At 42.9% G+C, this 16,946-nt stretch overlaps 1 protein-coding gene across 1 annotated transcript in view; it reads right to left on the bottom strand.

Moving 5' to 3' along the window:
- PITPNC1 (phosphatidylinositol transfer protein cytoplasmic 1) overlaps window positions 1–16,946 on the bottom strand; it is a 195,955-nt gene that overhangs the window by 35,053 nt on the left and 143,956 nt on the right. Inside the window, exon 7 of the mRNA XM_074971198.1 lies at window positions 6,249–6,344. Coding sequence (XP_074827299.1) covers window positions 6,249–6,344 — 96 coding nt within the window. The remainder of the gene's footprint in view (window positions 1–6,248; window positions 6,345–16,946) is intronic.

Genomic DNA, 16,946 nt, shown 5'->3' with positions numbered 1-16,946 from the left:
CACATGGTCTTTGAAACTTCACTGAGTTAATATGAAGTTGTTTTTCTGCATTGTAAAATAAACCCTTTTCAAAATGAAATTTAATAGTTGGGTATTAAGGAACCATAAGAAAAGCTTAAAAGCTATTTGTTATCTTTATGTTTATAGTATCTTGAAATGCATATTGAGATGAAAAAATATAACTTGATTTCTATAAAACACAGCCAAATACTGGCCAGTTTAACTGCATTTCTGTTCTCTGCAGCTGTTATTCCTAAATGGTACTGGAAGACCATGGGATAGAGTTAAGATAATGTGAGGCTGGTGAGTCATTTCACAAAGTGACATATAGCATGGATTTCAGTACACAACAGATGGCTTTTACTTTACAATACATTTATTTTTCACTCTGATAGAAATACAGTTTTTCACCTCCTGTATTATGATTAGTAATGTATTATAAAAATTTCAATAGGAAGTATAAATAGGAGATCGTAACATATGGCTTTCAGAGTATGAAATACAGTTTTTCCTATCTTATACAAATATTTCCACTGACAGTTCTTCATTTTCTATCCTAAAAATGGTTGTGCAGTCTTGTTGTGCACTGTTAAACAGCCACTGTGCTCTGCCCCTGCTATGAGGATGTTATTGGGTCCAGCCTCCCTTTCTGCAAAAGCAAATTGTGCCTCCAGAATGAACAGCAGGCATGAATTGGAGTAGTTCTTCCTCTAGCTACCTGTTTTGAGCCTGCAGTCAGATGGTGTGAGACTCAAGTGGTCACACTTGCCACTGAAGGGTGGGTGCTAATTCTGCAGCTGTAAATTGCATCCTCCTAAAGGAGGAGCCTTTCAGGCACACTTTAGATTATTGAAACACATGGTTGAAATTTTCGAAGAAGCTTAAGACAGTTAGGTGCTCAGTCTTCATTGAACTCCAATGAGTTTTGGGTGCCTAACTCCCCTAGAGTTCTTTGAAAACCTCACCCTATATATTACATAGTTTTTTCTATGTTAAAAAAAAAACAGCATTTCGGTTATAACATTGAACATTTGAATGTTAGGAAATGCCAGATTTATGGTTGCTCATGCAAGCTTAATTCAGCCCCTTTGTGCTTTGAACTTGTGCCCCAAACAAAGCAGGGATCCTATGGAAAAATAGTATGTTATCCTACTATAATACATATGCAGTGCACAAGAGGGCAGAATTAAAGTTGCCCAGGCAACTGTAAACCTGGCATTTCCCAACTTTCAAGTGCTTTAGTTTGCAACATTAACAATATTCTTTTAGCATAGTTATTTTATATGTAATTATATTATGTGCATTGTAACAACTTCTCAGCATGCGTCTTAAGCAAAAGTCATGAGCTTGACAAAGGAATCACTTGGCAAAATTCTATGACCTGTGTTACGCAGGAGGTCAGACTAGATGGTCATAATGGCCCCTTCTGACAATAACATCTATGAATCAGCAGCAGCCTGAACCCTGAACCTTCAGTACCCCAGCACACACTGCTGCCACCTGAGCTACAGGACTAGCTAGCAGCAGCAGCAGCAGCTGTGGATGAACCAGTGGGCCGAAGCACTGGATCTAGGGGATGGCCAAGGGGATGATGCGCCTGGCCCATGAATCTCTCTCTCTCTCCCTTCCCCTCCCTCCCACGGTGGGAATTGGGGAACTTCCTGCCCCATGAGGTCCCCCATAGTGGGACCAGGTGATGGGTCTGGGGGAGATTTATGGGGTGGATGGAGGGGAAGCTGCTCCTGGTAGGTGGGGGTAGGGGTTCCCGACCAATGTAGTGCCTCCAGAGGGGGACCTGGTCCATTGGGGTCTTATGCTGGGCCCAGGGGTGGAGAGGAGCCCAGCTCTTTTTCCTCACCCCTAACACTGCTCCCAGGTGTTCGCAATAAAGCATGGGCTGCAGCAGCCTGGCCTTAGAATATTGGTGTTAGTTATTATTTAGGCAGGCTGCCAACGCTTTCTAAGGAATGCAAGCAAGAGAAAGAAAATAGTGATTTTTAACAATTTATAACAACACAAGTCAAATGGAATTTCACAGAACAAAGACAAGGCACTTCTCCACCCTGAGAACATTTCCCCTGTTGAATATCAAAGGCCTGTTGTAAACAGTGGAGATTTAAGAGCTTCTCAAAGAAAAGAATCAAGTATCTTTTATAATGGAAATTGTTAGGCAGCCTAAATACAGGGTCACTTCCAGATCCCTCTATAATCTATAGCACTAGCCCACATTTTTAGACTAATGACCAGCACAATTTTATTTGAAAATACAAAACTAGTTTAAGTCCTAAGAACCCTTTCCTATCCCTGTTCTTCCAGATACATGAAACAGCCACACTGAGTACCTTTTATAATTTATATGAACATCTTAAGATCTTAATTTTAAGAAACTTCAAAAACAGACTCCGAGAGACTGCTGAATTGGAATTAATTTGCAAACTGTATACAATTAACTTATGCTTGAATAGAGACTGGGAGTGGATGGGTCATTACACAAAGTAAAGCTATTTCCCCATGTTTATTCCCCCCCCCACCCCCACTGTTCCTCAGAGGTTCTTGTCAACTGCTGGAAATGGCCCACCTTGATTATCACTACAGAAGGTTTTCTCCCCACCACTCTCCTGCTGGTAATAGCTCATCTAAAGTGATCACTCTCCTTACAGTGTGTATGGTAACACCCATTGTTTCATGTTCTCTATGTATATAAATCTCCCCACTGTATTTTCCACTGAATGCATCCGATGAAGTGAGCTGTAGCTCACGGAAGCTTACGCTCAAATACATTTGTTAGTCTCTAAGAAAAGGAGTACTTGTGTCACGTTAGAGACTAACAAATTTATTTGAGCATAAGCTTTTGTGAGCTACAGCTCACTTCATCGGATGCAGGTGCCACAAGTACTCCTTTTTTTTTTTTTTTGAATACAGACTAACACGGCTGCTACTCTGAAACCTGTCATTATGCAAGGCACTGAATTTAGCCGTATGGAGTGGCAATCTATCAACTTCATGAAAAAACTCGTACAGATACAGACAGACAGATACAGACAGATATCATCTTCCTTTCCAAATGCAAACAGATGGACATCATACCAAAAGGACTGAAGGTAAAAAATCCATTACAATCTACATACCACAAGACTATGCTGACAGCTTGTGCCACATGCTCTCAAAGAAACTGCGGAACCACCTGATCAACATCCTCTACAGCAAACAGGGAAAGATTAAGAATGAGCTCTCAAAACTGGATACTCTCATAAAAAACCAGCTTTCCATACAAACTTCCTTGTGGCTGGACTTTACAAAAACTAGACAAGCCATTTACAACACACACTTTGCTTCTCTACAAAAGAAAAAGGACACTGAACTATCTAAACTACTACATGCCACAACGGGCCACAACAGTGGTTCTCTTAACTCACCCAGCAATATTGTTAATCTATCCAACTATACCCTTAGCCCAGCAGAAGAATCTGTCCTATCTCAGGGTCTCTCCTTCTGCCCCTCCACCCCCACGAACATGATACAGTTCTGTGGTGACCTAGAATCCTATTTTCGACGTCTCCCACTCAAGGAATATTTCCAACACACCTCTGAACAACACACTAACCCACAGAGACCTTCCTACCAAGACTACAAAAAGAAGGATTCTGGGTGGACTCCTCCTGAAGGTCAAAACAACAGACTGGACTTCTACACAGAGTGCTTCCGCCGATATGCACGGGCTGAAATTGTGGAAAAGCAGCATCACTTGCCCCGTAACCTCAGCTGTGCAGAACACAATGCCATCCACAGCCTCAGAAACAACTCTGACATCATAATCAAAAAGGCTGACAAACGAGGTGCTGTCGTCATCATGAATAGGTCGGAATATGAACAAGAGGCTGCTAGGCAGCTCTCCAACACCACTTTCTACAAGCCATTACCCTCTGATCCCACTGAGGGTTACCAAAAGAAACTACACCATTTGCTCAAGAAACTCCCTGAAAAAGCACAAGAACAAATCCGCACAGACACACCCCTGGAACCCCAACCTGGGGTATTCTATCTGCTACCCAAGATCCATAAACCTGGAAATCCTGGATGCCCCATCATCTCAGGCATTGGCACCCTGACAGCAGGATTGTCTGGCTATGTAGACTCCCTCCTCAGGCCCTACGCTACCAGCACTCCCCACTGACTTTCTGAGGAAACTACAATCCATCAGTGATCTTCCTGAAAACACCATCCTGGCCACTATGGATGTAGAAGCCCTCTACACCAACATTCCACATTCCACACAAAGATGAGCTACAAGCCGTCAGGAACAGTATCCCCGATAATGTCACGGCAAACCTGGTGGCTGAACTTTGTGACTTTGTCCTCACCCATAACTACTTCACATTTGGGGACAATGTATACCTTCAAATCAGCAGCACCCGCATGGCCCCACAGTATGCCAACATTTTTATGGCTGACTTAGAACAACGCTTCCTCAGCTCTCGTCCCCTAATGCCCCTACTCTACTTGCGCTACATTGATGACATCTTCATCATCTGGACCCATGGAAAAGAAGCCCTTGAGGAATTCCACCATGATTTCAACAATTTCCATCCCACCATCAACCTCAACCTGGACCAGTCCACACAAGAGATCCACTTCCTGGACACTATGGTGCAAATAAGCGATGGTCACATAAACACCACCCTATCCCGGAAACCTACTGACCGCTATTCCTACCTACATGCCTCCAGCTTTCACCCAGACCACACCACACGATCCATTGTCTACAGCCAAGCTCTATGATACAACCGCATTTGCTCCAACCCCTCAGACAGAGACAAACACCTACAAGATCTCTATCAAGCGTTCTTACAACTACGATACCCACCTGCTGAAGTGAAGAAACAGACTGACAGAGCCAGAAGAGTACCCAGAAGTCACCTGCTACAGGACAGGCCCAACAAAGAAAATAACAGAACGCCACTAGCCAACACCTTCAGCCCCCAACTAAAACCTCTCCAATGCATCATCAAGGATCTACAACCTATCCTGAAGGATGACCCATCACTCTCACAGATCTTGGGAGACATGCCAGTCCTTGCTTACAGACAGCCCCCCAACCTGAAGTAAATACTCACCAGCAACCACACACCACACAACAGAACCACTAACCCAGGAACCTATCCTTGCAAAAAAGCCCGTTGCCAACTGTGTCCACTTATCCATTCAGGGGACATCATCATAGGGCCTAATCACATCAGCCACACTATCAGAGGCTCATTCACCTGCACATCTACCAATGTGATATGTGCCATCATGTGCCAGCAATGCCCCTCTGTCATGTACATTGGTCAAACTGGTCAGTCTCTACGTAAAAGAATAAATGGACACAAATCAGACATCAAGAATTATAACATTCAAAAACCAGTCGGAGAACACTTCAGTCTCTCTGGTCACTTGATTACAGACCTAAAAGTGGCAATTCTTCAACAAAAAAACTTCAAAAACAGACTCCAACGAGAGACTGCTGAATTGGAATTAATTTGCAAACTGGATACAATTAACTTAGGCTTGAATAGAGACTGGGAGTGGATGGGTCATTACACAAAGTAAAACTATTTCCCCATGTTTATTTCCTCCCCCCACCTCCACCGTTCCTCAGACGTTCTTGTCAACTGCTGGAAATGGCCCACCTTGATTATCACTACAAAAGCCTCGCCCCCCACCCCCCACCCCCCGCTGGTAATAGCTCATCTTAAGTGATCACTCTCCTTACAGTGTGTATGGTAACACCCATTGTTTCATGTTCTCTACGTATATAAATCTCCCCACTGTATTTTCCACTGAATGCATCCGATGAAGTGAGCTGTAGCTCACAAAAGCTTATGCTCAAATAAATTTGTTAGTCTCTAAGGTGCCACAAGTCCTGCTTTTCTTTTTAAGATCTTAAAAGAGATCCACACATTTTGCATATGGATACCATGTCAAACAAAGATCAACCTGAAGTGTGTCTGTTCCCTGTAAGCAGACTGCAGAGCAATGCATATATTGTTTATAAGCCTTCTCTGATGCTTTTGAAGAAAAATAACATATTTTTGAAAGTACAAAGAGAAATCTGGATAACATTTTAGCTCTCCAGTGGGGGATTCTCTGAAGCTCCCAGTGGACAGCACCTGGGTTCTGCAACAGGGGTCAGATATGTGGGAAAAAAATCCTACCAGTGACAAATGAACTCTAGGCTACATTCCTTCTTCACTGTTTTATACTCTTACCTCCGATTCTTTGTAATAGCGCTCAGGGATTTCGTCACAGGCAATATCGATAAAGCAGACTTCTCGCTCAAGATCTTTGGCTTCGTTGTCAAAAATCTGCAAGATTTAAAGAAACTTTAACTTTACAACAGGACAGTTCCAGCTGCAATAGTGGTTACTAGGCATTGAGAGGGGCTGAGCCAATGGCTTGTAGAACAGCAGAGTGCATAGTGCAGAGGGATCTGACCTCATGCTTGGAACGCTTGCAGCAGCACTCCATGTTCCACATAATGCCAAGTCATCCGCAGAATCCAGAGGCCCTGTACACGTGCCAGAGCACGCAACGAGGCCCAGGGGAGAAAGTGGGTGTGACCGAGGAGGCAAACAACAAGCAATACATTCCTTAGCAGGATCCAACTGCTGCTTAAGAGGAGTGTGCAGCAGCCATCGTTTTGGGGTATTTAATCACTCCTGCTTCAAGCCAGGAGGCATTGGACTGTACTTAACAGTACACCCTGCTTAGCGCCTCTTGCTGCTGCTCTGCTCAGTCCATTCCTTTCCATGTCACTCTGCACATCTTTGCAGGATCCAGCCGCTAGTGACTTCTGGGTAAAGCAGATATTTCGTCAAGGGATTATTATTTATGTTGCCTTCTCTAATTCTTGGGCCAGATATCACCATCGAGGGAAAAGCTGACTTTCCAGACTCAAGTTTTTTTTGTTCTTTCTAGAAGAGTTATTAGAAGATTTATTCTACTTTCGGGACAACGATGAAATGTATCTGTGCATGTGTATGAAATGAGACAAAGCTTCGACTCTGCTGTTATACTGAGACTCAGGATTCTGGCTGAATCCTACAGATTAAAAGGTTGAGGAAACCGTAAAGTCACAGAATAAAGTTCTGCTCTCAGGTGTGTGCATGAAGCTCCTATGGATTTAAATCCTTTAGGACTAGGTTTTGAAAGGCCAGGCTCTATTTCTGCATCTACATACTGGGGGTGCACTTTTGGAACCACAATTATTTGCATGTACAATTTAGGCAATTTCTAACTACCTGACTGTGCCCACAAATCAATTACATGGGCATCTCAATGACATATGCTGTGTCTGCAATGTTTTGTTGGCACAAAATGGTGGTCAGGGTAAGGCGGTCCTAAAGCCAGGAGAGCCATGCATGCACATTCAAGGACAAGAACTGGCCAAGAGTGTGTTTTACCTGAGTAGTACCATGCTCTACAGCTAACATTTTCAGGAAATATATATATCCCTTGCTTGAAAAATAAATTTAATGAACATATAAAAAAGTTAATTCCATTTCATTTCAGCCCAGTGGGACAATTAATTTGATATAAGGATACAAAATGCAGCGCTACTCAGTAGCCAGACTGCCAGTTTGGTATTTCTTCAAGAAACATAACTATTCAATATACAGCAGTCATAATGAAAGAGGGACTGGAAATGGGCCAATTTATGGGAGGAGGTTGAGCTAGGCCAGTTTGTAAATTCTTAACAGGTTGCTATTAGTAACAGGTAAGAAACTTTCTTAAAAATATGTATTTTAATCTGACATTGTCCATTCAGCTGTGTACTTGAGATGTTGCAGGCTCAATCTTCGAGTAGAACCTATAAATGACACACAATTAAATTTTTTTCTCGCTTTAAAAAAGTTAGAAAGAGGTCAGGTGGACAGATTCCTGGAGGCTGTTCAATTAAATCACTGGCCTTTGCTAGACTGTCAGCCAAGTGAATGGTTAGAAATGCACCTAAAAATGTACAGTCTTCAGAGGGTTAATTTAGGAGGAAGAGATTATATCCCTCTCCATCTCCATTAGTCCTCCACCTCTAGAATTTGGCACTAGAACACAGACCATTTCCTTAGCTCTAAAAGTTGGCTGCATGACGTCCTGGCTCCCCATTACTAGCCCAAGTTGTCATCTAATCATTGGTCCATGTTCTTTTCTTAGAATGTTCTCACAAGATTTGCAGATAGAGATTTAATCTCTTAGTTTTATCAGCAGTGGAAAATAAGAAGTCATTAGAGCACAAGATTGATTTCTTTTTTAGGTCTAATTCTCTTATTGCCCCGTCTAGCCAAATACTCCAGGATATTCTTAAAGCCCACAGGGGGGATGGTTTGATTGCTTTTGCAATCAAAATTAAGAGGCTGGAGAAATTAAAAAGTTTTAAAAAAAGAGATTAAAGCCCACAAAAAGAAACATAAGGCTCCCAATCTGTGAAGCTCTATTTGCAAGTGTGCAGAGAGTGAATGACAAGAATGCTTTGTATCCTTCATAATAAAAAAGAAATTGTAGAAAGGCTGAATGTTAAATATTATTAAATCTGAACGGTCGTTCTGAGAGAGAGAGAGAGAGAGAGAGTGCACACTTTACTGCAATATTCAAGCATCTGTGCACTTCCATTTTCCAAGAGGGATGAAAACTGCTCAAGAGAAGTTTCCCAGTCAGACTAAATCACCCCCAAAATAACAGAAGAACAGACAGTAGATTTTAATCGGGCTATTTTGTATCCAGATAAAGTCGTTTGTTTAGAACGAATTTAAATGCCAAAAAAACCCAACAAAACCCTGGGACAACGTTAGAAGAAGATGCCCAAAGAAAGATCACACAGGGCACTGAAACCAAAACAAGTGCTTTTCAATTTACCCCCATTTCTTTTCTTTCTACTATGTAATGCGAGCTCCACCACCTTTACTCTCCCAGGCTTCTGGCTCAAATCTAGCCCAGGCTGTAGTGACTGTCAGTTTCTGCCATCTGACAGTGAATACTTAGGGTATGTGTTCACTGCAGAGTTAACCTGGGTTAACCTCCCACCCTGACACTTGGGTGGGAGCACCTGGGTTATCCCAATTTGGGTGTGAGCAGCTAGACTACAAAGCCATACAATTGTACAAAGCCATACTCAAGTTTGCCCACTTGATTGCATCCACACTGGTTCTTCACTCACTCAGGTGAGAAAGTAGGACTTCTGGGGTCACGTCCCATGGTTCTTTGTGCTGCTTTAAACAGAGCTGATCTATGATTCTTTCTTAGTGAATTGTGAGGGTACTTGTCTGCCTACATTAAAAGCTTGTCTCAAAGGTACTTGTCTCAAAGGTAGAAATTCTCTCCCCATAATTAAGCAATGGGGTTCACTTTAGAAATCACAATTTGATAGCACAGCATAACTAACCATATACCAGCTTTCATGCTGAAAAATTTCTGGCATTTAGCTAAACAGTGATATACAGAAGAAAGATTTCAGTGCTCAGATAAGGTATTTGATCCTGGGCTTGGTTCTCAGTAACACTGAGACCCCTTTATAGTGGGTATATCTGTATGCCCATTTTAAGGCCCTTTCACATGGCCAGTGTCACGTAAAAGAGCCCTAGTGTAAGTGAGAATCAGGCCTTCCATGAACAGCACTGAGTCTGTGTAATTGAATCAGGAACTGAATGTTCCTATAGCTACTACTACTTCATAAGTAAAGCCTATCCTAGCTCCAACTCCATGCACAGTAATAAATAATACTGTACAACCTATGCACAAGGGGGACAAGGTAGTATTTCCTAACCACTAGGCATTTAATTCTCCCTAATAACATTGCATTAATAGAAAAATAAAAAAAGATTATGGGCACAATCCTCATCTCCAATCCGGCCCCTTTACATTGGGTGAAAGGGCCAGAGCACTATAAAGGGGCTCAATAAGCCGTGATCTGGCCAAGGGAGGATTCCCCCAGCACAGGAATGGCAGAATCCAGACAGGCCCTCTTCTGGGGAGCCTCCTCGCAAGCCCTGACACAGGGGACATGCCAAGGGCAGGGCTTTTGACAAAGAGGGGTTTGGGGTGTGGAGCTGCAGTATGCAGCACTGTGGAGATTCTGAACAGCGCTATGCCCCACAGGCAGCTGGAGACAAGCTGCTGTAACTGAGGCCCCCAGAGCAGCTCAGGATCAGGAGGGCACAAAGGTGGCTTAAAACCATCTTAGCCCCCTCTCCCTCTGAGCTGTGTTTTCTGTGCTGTGCCTCTTAGGAACTCAGGAGACAATCTCTCCCTAAGCGACTGTGATTTTAGTTAACTCTTCAGGTCCTCAAGCTTTTACGTAGGCTTTCTTTAAAATTGCTGTTTAAATATAAATAAAGTAACTGAATCTTATTATCAGGCCGCATGCTAAGAAATTAACTAGAGATAATGGTAATCACCTGGGCTATGACAGAATGGTGATAATTGGCAAACTGAGAAAGGGATTAAATATTTCCCTACATTTCATTTCAAGCAGATCCTCTACCACCAAGGAAGCAATCATGTTGTCGGCCTCAGTGCCTGATGACAATTCCCTCCACCAGCAAATAACCTCGGAGGTATATCAGACTCTCATCTTAATAACATGCATATTTTAATGCAAGCTAAACCCAAATTGATGAGTTCTCTTTTATAAGGCCTTAATACCCCCGACAAATCTAAGCTGGAGAACAGAATTTTACTAGGCTTAAGCAGGAATAGGCATCCCTGTTATGGTACTTTTGGAATACTCTGCTTTGCCCTGAAAGTTAAATAAACTCAGAAAGCTCCTGTCTATGGTTTAAGCCCCGCTTGCCTGATTCATTTGAGTAATCCCACTCAAATCAATGATATAGCATAGAGTGAGCAGGATTTATCCCTTAAAAACTCAGTCCTGAGGCAATTTCCTGCAAGATCTCCCCATGCAACTTGCACAGACACTCAGGAGTTTGCTAGAGCCCAAGTGTTTGGAGATGTGATATGCCGGGCATCATTACCAGTAGGATGGCTCAGTTCCATGAGTTGTGTGTGATACTCCTTCGGGGAGGGAGCCAAGGGTGGGGAGAAATCATACAGAGTCCCTGAAACTGCAGACTGAATTAAACAGCATCCATTTCATTTACAGCAAGTGATAATGCAAACTAATCCAACATAGGAGGAAAAGGGCAAATACACTTGCTGATTGGGAAACTATTGAAGGATTAGGGGTAGGAGCCAGATCGTTTTAAAGGCAAGGAAATTACTCTAGTTTCCCCCTAAAAATAAACTGATGGTGAATTCTTTTTCAGACTGTAAGTCAGTGTTTCTTTTAGAAAGGGAAGAACCCAGGCTCTACCATGCTGTATGGTTGACACTCACACCTTTGCAGGGAGGCCAGTACAAGGCCAACACAGCACTTAAGTCCCATTTAAACCCTCAAATTAGACTTAAGTGGGATTTAAGTGGTGCACTGGCCTTGTGCTAGACCTCTGCACAGAGTGAATTTCACCTTATATAACTAAAGCTGAAACGATATACGAGAACGATTGAACAACGTTTAGGTATTGTAGAGTGCACTTTCATAGATTCAGAGGCACGCAGCGTGCAACACTTAGGGCCTGATTTTCAGATGTGCTAAGCAGCTGTAATGTCAGATGGAGTCAATGGGAGCTGTGGCTGCTCAGCACTTCCGTAAATAAGGCCGACGGTATCTCAAGTTGGGCACTCAAAAAATAAGACACCCAAAATTAGTGGCCACAGTTGAAAAATCTGGCCTTGAAGTTTATGAAAAACTCAGAGCTCTTTGAAGGGAAGATGCTATAAGCATGATTGCATGCACATCAGTATCCCCAAGACAGCTACATTTGTACGTCTTTCCATTCCTGTTTTCATTCGTTTATAACTTCCCCCGTTCAGGTTGAAATACTCCAGACCTGATAGCTGCCTGAACTGTGTTTTTTTTTTAAGTTTGAGCAAAAGCAGTTCAATAATTTTTTAATATGAGGAGCATAAAAAATAAACATATTCCCCATTAGGAAAAGAAATCTTGCAGAACAAAAGTTCTAGTACCAAAATGGCTCAGGAAAGAAAACAGAAATTGGGCCTAGAGGATGAGTGTGAGTGAGCACTCCAGTGAAAACTGGCTTTTGATTTGATCAATTAATAACCCATTGAAAATGACTCTCTTTGCATTCACAGTATATTTTATGCAGAGTTTTCTTGCTCACAAAGTGTACACTAAGGAAGGATGCATTGTATCTATCTGCATGGCTCACTTAGTTATGCTTATTATTAATTATTTGTATTATAACAGAGCTTAAAGTTTCCATTGTGTTGGGTGTCATACATACACATAGTAAGAGACAGCCCCATGTCATGAAGCCCCATGCCATGTCTTCTCATCTAAATAGACATGGCAAAGGGTGAGAAGGGAAACAGAGGCACAGAGAAACGAAGTGACTTGTCCAGGGTCACATAGCAGGCTGGTGAAAGAGCCAGGAATAGAACGCCTGATTATTAGTCTAGTGCTCTACACATTGGACCATACTGTGCAGTAAAAATGCTGTGAGGGGGGATGGTGAATGTCTGCAGGTGCCCTGGCCTCATTATCTGTGCACCTAGAAATGTAAGAGCTGAACAGCTCATGAGTTTTGCAACACAGAAGCTCCTGCCTCTGGATCTCATAAGATGTGGGATGGGCTGTTTTGGTGCTAACTAGGTTCTCTTTCTAAGATATGTATTTTATTCTCGGCCATGAAATTTCTTCTCAGCCAGCAGCACGACCTTCCTTCAGTGTACTTCAAGGGATGAGCCAGTTAACTACAAAGCTAATTGAGCTGAAAACGTAGGTGGCCTGTATGTGTCAGCTAATTTCCACCAACTATGTGTTATGCTTTATCTGTAGTACATTGTGTAAGATGGTTTACTTGATATAAATAACTTCTGAGGACTCTAAGGCATACATAAAGAAATACAAATTACTACAAGACGCGATGACAGGATTTCTAAGGTAGCAGGAAAAAAGTATGATATGCCGAATTACATGAGGAATAATAAAAAGAAAAGGAGGACTTGTGGCACCTTAGAGACTAACAAATTTATTTGAGCATAAGCTTTTGTGAGCTACAGCTCACTTCATCAGATGCATTAATAGATGATCATGGGCTGTGTTGTGATGGATAAAACAAGTGGTCAGTGTTAAGGTTACTGGCTTTTGAGTGCTTCACTGTGCAACCTTAACATTCTCTTAAAAATGTGTTTTCAAAGGAATAATAATTATTGTTGTTAAATGTTGCTCTGTGAAGTGTCAAATATGGGGTCATAACTGTGGTGCAGCCAATATTTGCCCAGGCCCAGAGAATGAGTGTATCAAGGCCTCTCTCTAATTGTATTACCAGCCATGTCTCCTTACAGCCAATTACTGGATCTGCTTCCTACCCAAGACACAAAAAAATGGGCACAGGCCCAAACCACTTAAGAATTGCAGAAGATTGTATCTAGCACAGAGGTGGGCAAACTACAGTCTGCAGGACCATCCTGCCCGGCCCTTGAGACCCTGGCCCCTCCCCTGCTGTTCCCCCTCCCCCGCAGCCTCAGCTCGCTGCGCTGACAGTGCTCTGGCCTGCCACTCCTGCCGGGCAGTGCAGTGGCAGGGCTGGCTCTGGCCAGGCGGTGGGGCTGCGAGCTCCTGCTGCTGAGCAGCATGGTAAGGGGACAGGGAGCGGGGGGAGGGGGGGAGGCTGGATAAGGGGCAGGGGGTCCCGGGGGCAGTCAGGGGACAGGGAGAGGGTGGTTGGATGGGGCGGAGCAGGGGGGAGTTGGATAGTCATGAGAGTCCCGGGGGACCTGTCAGGGGGCGGGGCAGTCAGGGGACAGGGAGCTGGATGGTGGTGGTTAGGGGTGGGGTTCCAGGGGGACGATCAGGGGACAAGGAGCGGTGGGGTTGGATGGGTAGAAGGTTCTGAGGGGGGAAGTCAGGGGCGGGAAGTGAGAGGGGGCGGATGGGGGTCTGAATGGAATGAGGTCTGAACCCCAACTTTGACCTGGGATTTGACTCCTGACTCTGTCCCCAATCCCCTGCTTTGGTTTCTGACTCCCAACTCTGACCACTAGGCTTGACTGCCCTCGTCCTGATGCTCACATTGATAAGACCAGGATCCGATAATGGAGACGGGATTCCAGCCCCGTACAATAGGTTCAATATTTTAAAGCTACAAAGGGGTCACTATTTGGATAACTGTGCAGAGAGCAACGGAACTGCTGGCACTGATCTTGGGACCTAATCTCCGTAGGTTTATAAAGAAGTAAGCCCACTGCCTGGGCAGATTTTCCCTCACACCAAGGTCCCCCTGCAGCTGCAGATTTGTCAGTCTGCTGCAACCAGCCCTGCCGTAGAACCTTCCTCCCTGAAATACAACATTTTGGGGGGATTTTAGCTGTAATTTGCACTCTTCCTTCACTTCACAGGGTGGTGATTCCTTAGCAACTGCTAGAATGAAAACTTTCGTCTTTATTTATTCAAATATTCTCGTTACAGAATCCTTTTCATGGCTCAACATTTGTTATTGTTTTTCCTGTTCCTTGGAATAGGAACAGCAAGTGCTTTGATAACGGGATTGAATAGGTAGTTTGTTTTGCTGAAGCTTCTCCAGTGCCTTTGTATCTTTTGCTGAAATTTTGCCATTTTGTTTTCTTTCTTTTTTATTTTAACATTTTTAGCTGAATTTAGTACTTTAGGAAGGAGCCAGACTGGGAGTTCTGAAGCCTCAAGTCTCCTGTTTATCCAGAAAACAAGCACAACTGCCTGCCAACTCTGTAGGAGAAGACCACTTCTAAGGGATATTTAGTTTCTATGGCCAGCTCAGTCCTAACCCCTTTCCTGAGACCACCAACATACATCAATTAGCACTGGTTGGTGTGGTGGATTTTGTGATGTGGGTTCCTGTCCATTAGGAAGTGAACTGAGACCACAAACTCCTTTCACATAGATTTAAAAGCAGCCAGACTAATGGCTGTTGACCACTCCTGAGCTGAGCTAGAATTGAATGAATGTCCTAGACATAAAAAATTCCCTTCCTAATAGCAAATATATTGGGCTATTCCCTGGCTCGCTATTTTGTAACTTCTTACACCAAGAAGAACCTCATTGACTCATACTATCCTTATGCCTCCTACAGCAACAGCACTCTTGGACGACTATGTACTCTTCTTTCTAAAGCAATGAAAACCCATCCCAGCCACTCTGAAGCTAAACCAACACACCTATCCTGATTCTTTGCACTTGGGCTTGGTCCTACTCATATATTCCCTATGCAAACAGAGCTCCCATTGATCTGAATGAGAGATTGGACCCATAAAGCATAAACCTAAAATGAGGCCATACAGATTTTTATAATACCAGCTAAATGAATGCTTGTTAACACTCAACAAATGCTTTTATAAGGTTGTATGAGGAGAATGAAGATTGCTAGGCTGGTTTTGGCCCCGGGAATCTCTCATACCCCAGTGGAGTGCATTGCCAACCCATATGTGAGCCTTGAAAGAGTCTGAATATGTAACTGGAGGTATGCTGATTTGTGTTTGTAGTGCATCCTTTATCACAGCCTACCACTCCAGCAGCGCACACAGAATATTAATACCTGATTGTATCAATAGTCAGAGCAATCCTATTCCTCTCTATATAGACCACCAGGTTTTTGTTTCTTCAGGTGCCCATTAGGTGATTAAAATACTTGGTTTAATTAAAAAAACTCACCACGTTAAAATAGTATTCTAATTTTTTGCCTGTGAATTTCCTTTCTAAAACCTTGACAACCAGCTATTTGCTGGTCACCACTCCCACATCCTGGTTATTTTCATTAGAACTCAGTTTCCCCAAGATGTCCAGAATACATCTATCGATCTATAGAAGTCCCTGAACATCCCCAGGCAATTCAGAAGTAAGCCTGTAAGGAAAATGGCGGGCGGTGGGGAGGGGGAGAGAGAATGTTTAACTGGAGAATTAAAAATTTTATGAAACAAAACCCAAGACAGGGGGGTTATTTTGGTACTTTGAGGAAAGATGTGTATGTATAAATAGTGGTGTAACTTTGCAAAAAGGATTGTAAATATGAGCATTTCATTTTTTCTATTAAAAATCTGGCACAAAGCCTACACTCTCTAACTTGTGATTTCAATCTCCTTGGATTGGCATAAAGCCAGAACTGTTGGCTAATTTCCAATTTAATACCACAGCATCCGATAGCAGCTTGTGTCAGCATTTCCATTATAAACCTCTGTTTTCTGAGGTTTGTAATTTGGCTTGAAAAAAGGTTAGTTAACCCAAGCCCAAATTTAAAAATAAAATAAAAAACCTGTTAATTTGCTTGAATGGGAATTTTGCCTGAGTAAGGATTGCAGGATTTGGTTTATGTTGCAATACCTGTTCACCCAGGATAATTATCTACCTGGACACATTGCACCATAGCCACCAATGTCTTTAAGTAAGGGCAACCCCATTTGAGATCATGGAATTGCACCTATTTATACCAGCTGTAAATGTGGCCCATTGAATATGAATGAGTGACATCATTGTCTGCCATGGTGTGAACTTCAAAAAGGTAGTTGTATATTTACAGCCTTCCTCTCCCCTTTTTATCTCTTTGTCAAGCTCCCACTATTAGTTCACCTCATATGAAGTGTAGTTTATTTAGATTTATCCTGCTATCCAGTGCACCACACTCCCCCACTACTATTTACCAGTGAATGGTTTTTGAATGCCATCACATCTGTATGCAGGACCAGGTACTGGACTTGCCGTGCATGGCCTCTCTACTATTTGTTGAAGTTTTAGAAGTTAGAGGCAAGATGATTTTTCTGGTTAATAACCCTGTCACAATGGGCTCAATTCTGTTTTCCGTGAAGCCTGTGCGTGCGCTTGGGACTGACTATTTGTAAAGGTGTTCAGCACAGGGGTGCTGGAA

This window comes from Natator depressus, chromosome 14 (genome assembly GCF_965152275.1).
Source record: "Natator depressus isolate rNatDep1 chromosome 14, rNatDep2.hap1, whole genome shotgun sequence".
NCBI classification, from domain to species: Eukaryota; Metazoa; Chordata; order Testudines; family Cheloniidae; genus Natator; species Natator depressus.
This window is presented reverse-complemented; position numbering and strand designations above follow the sequence as displayed.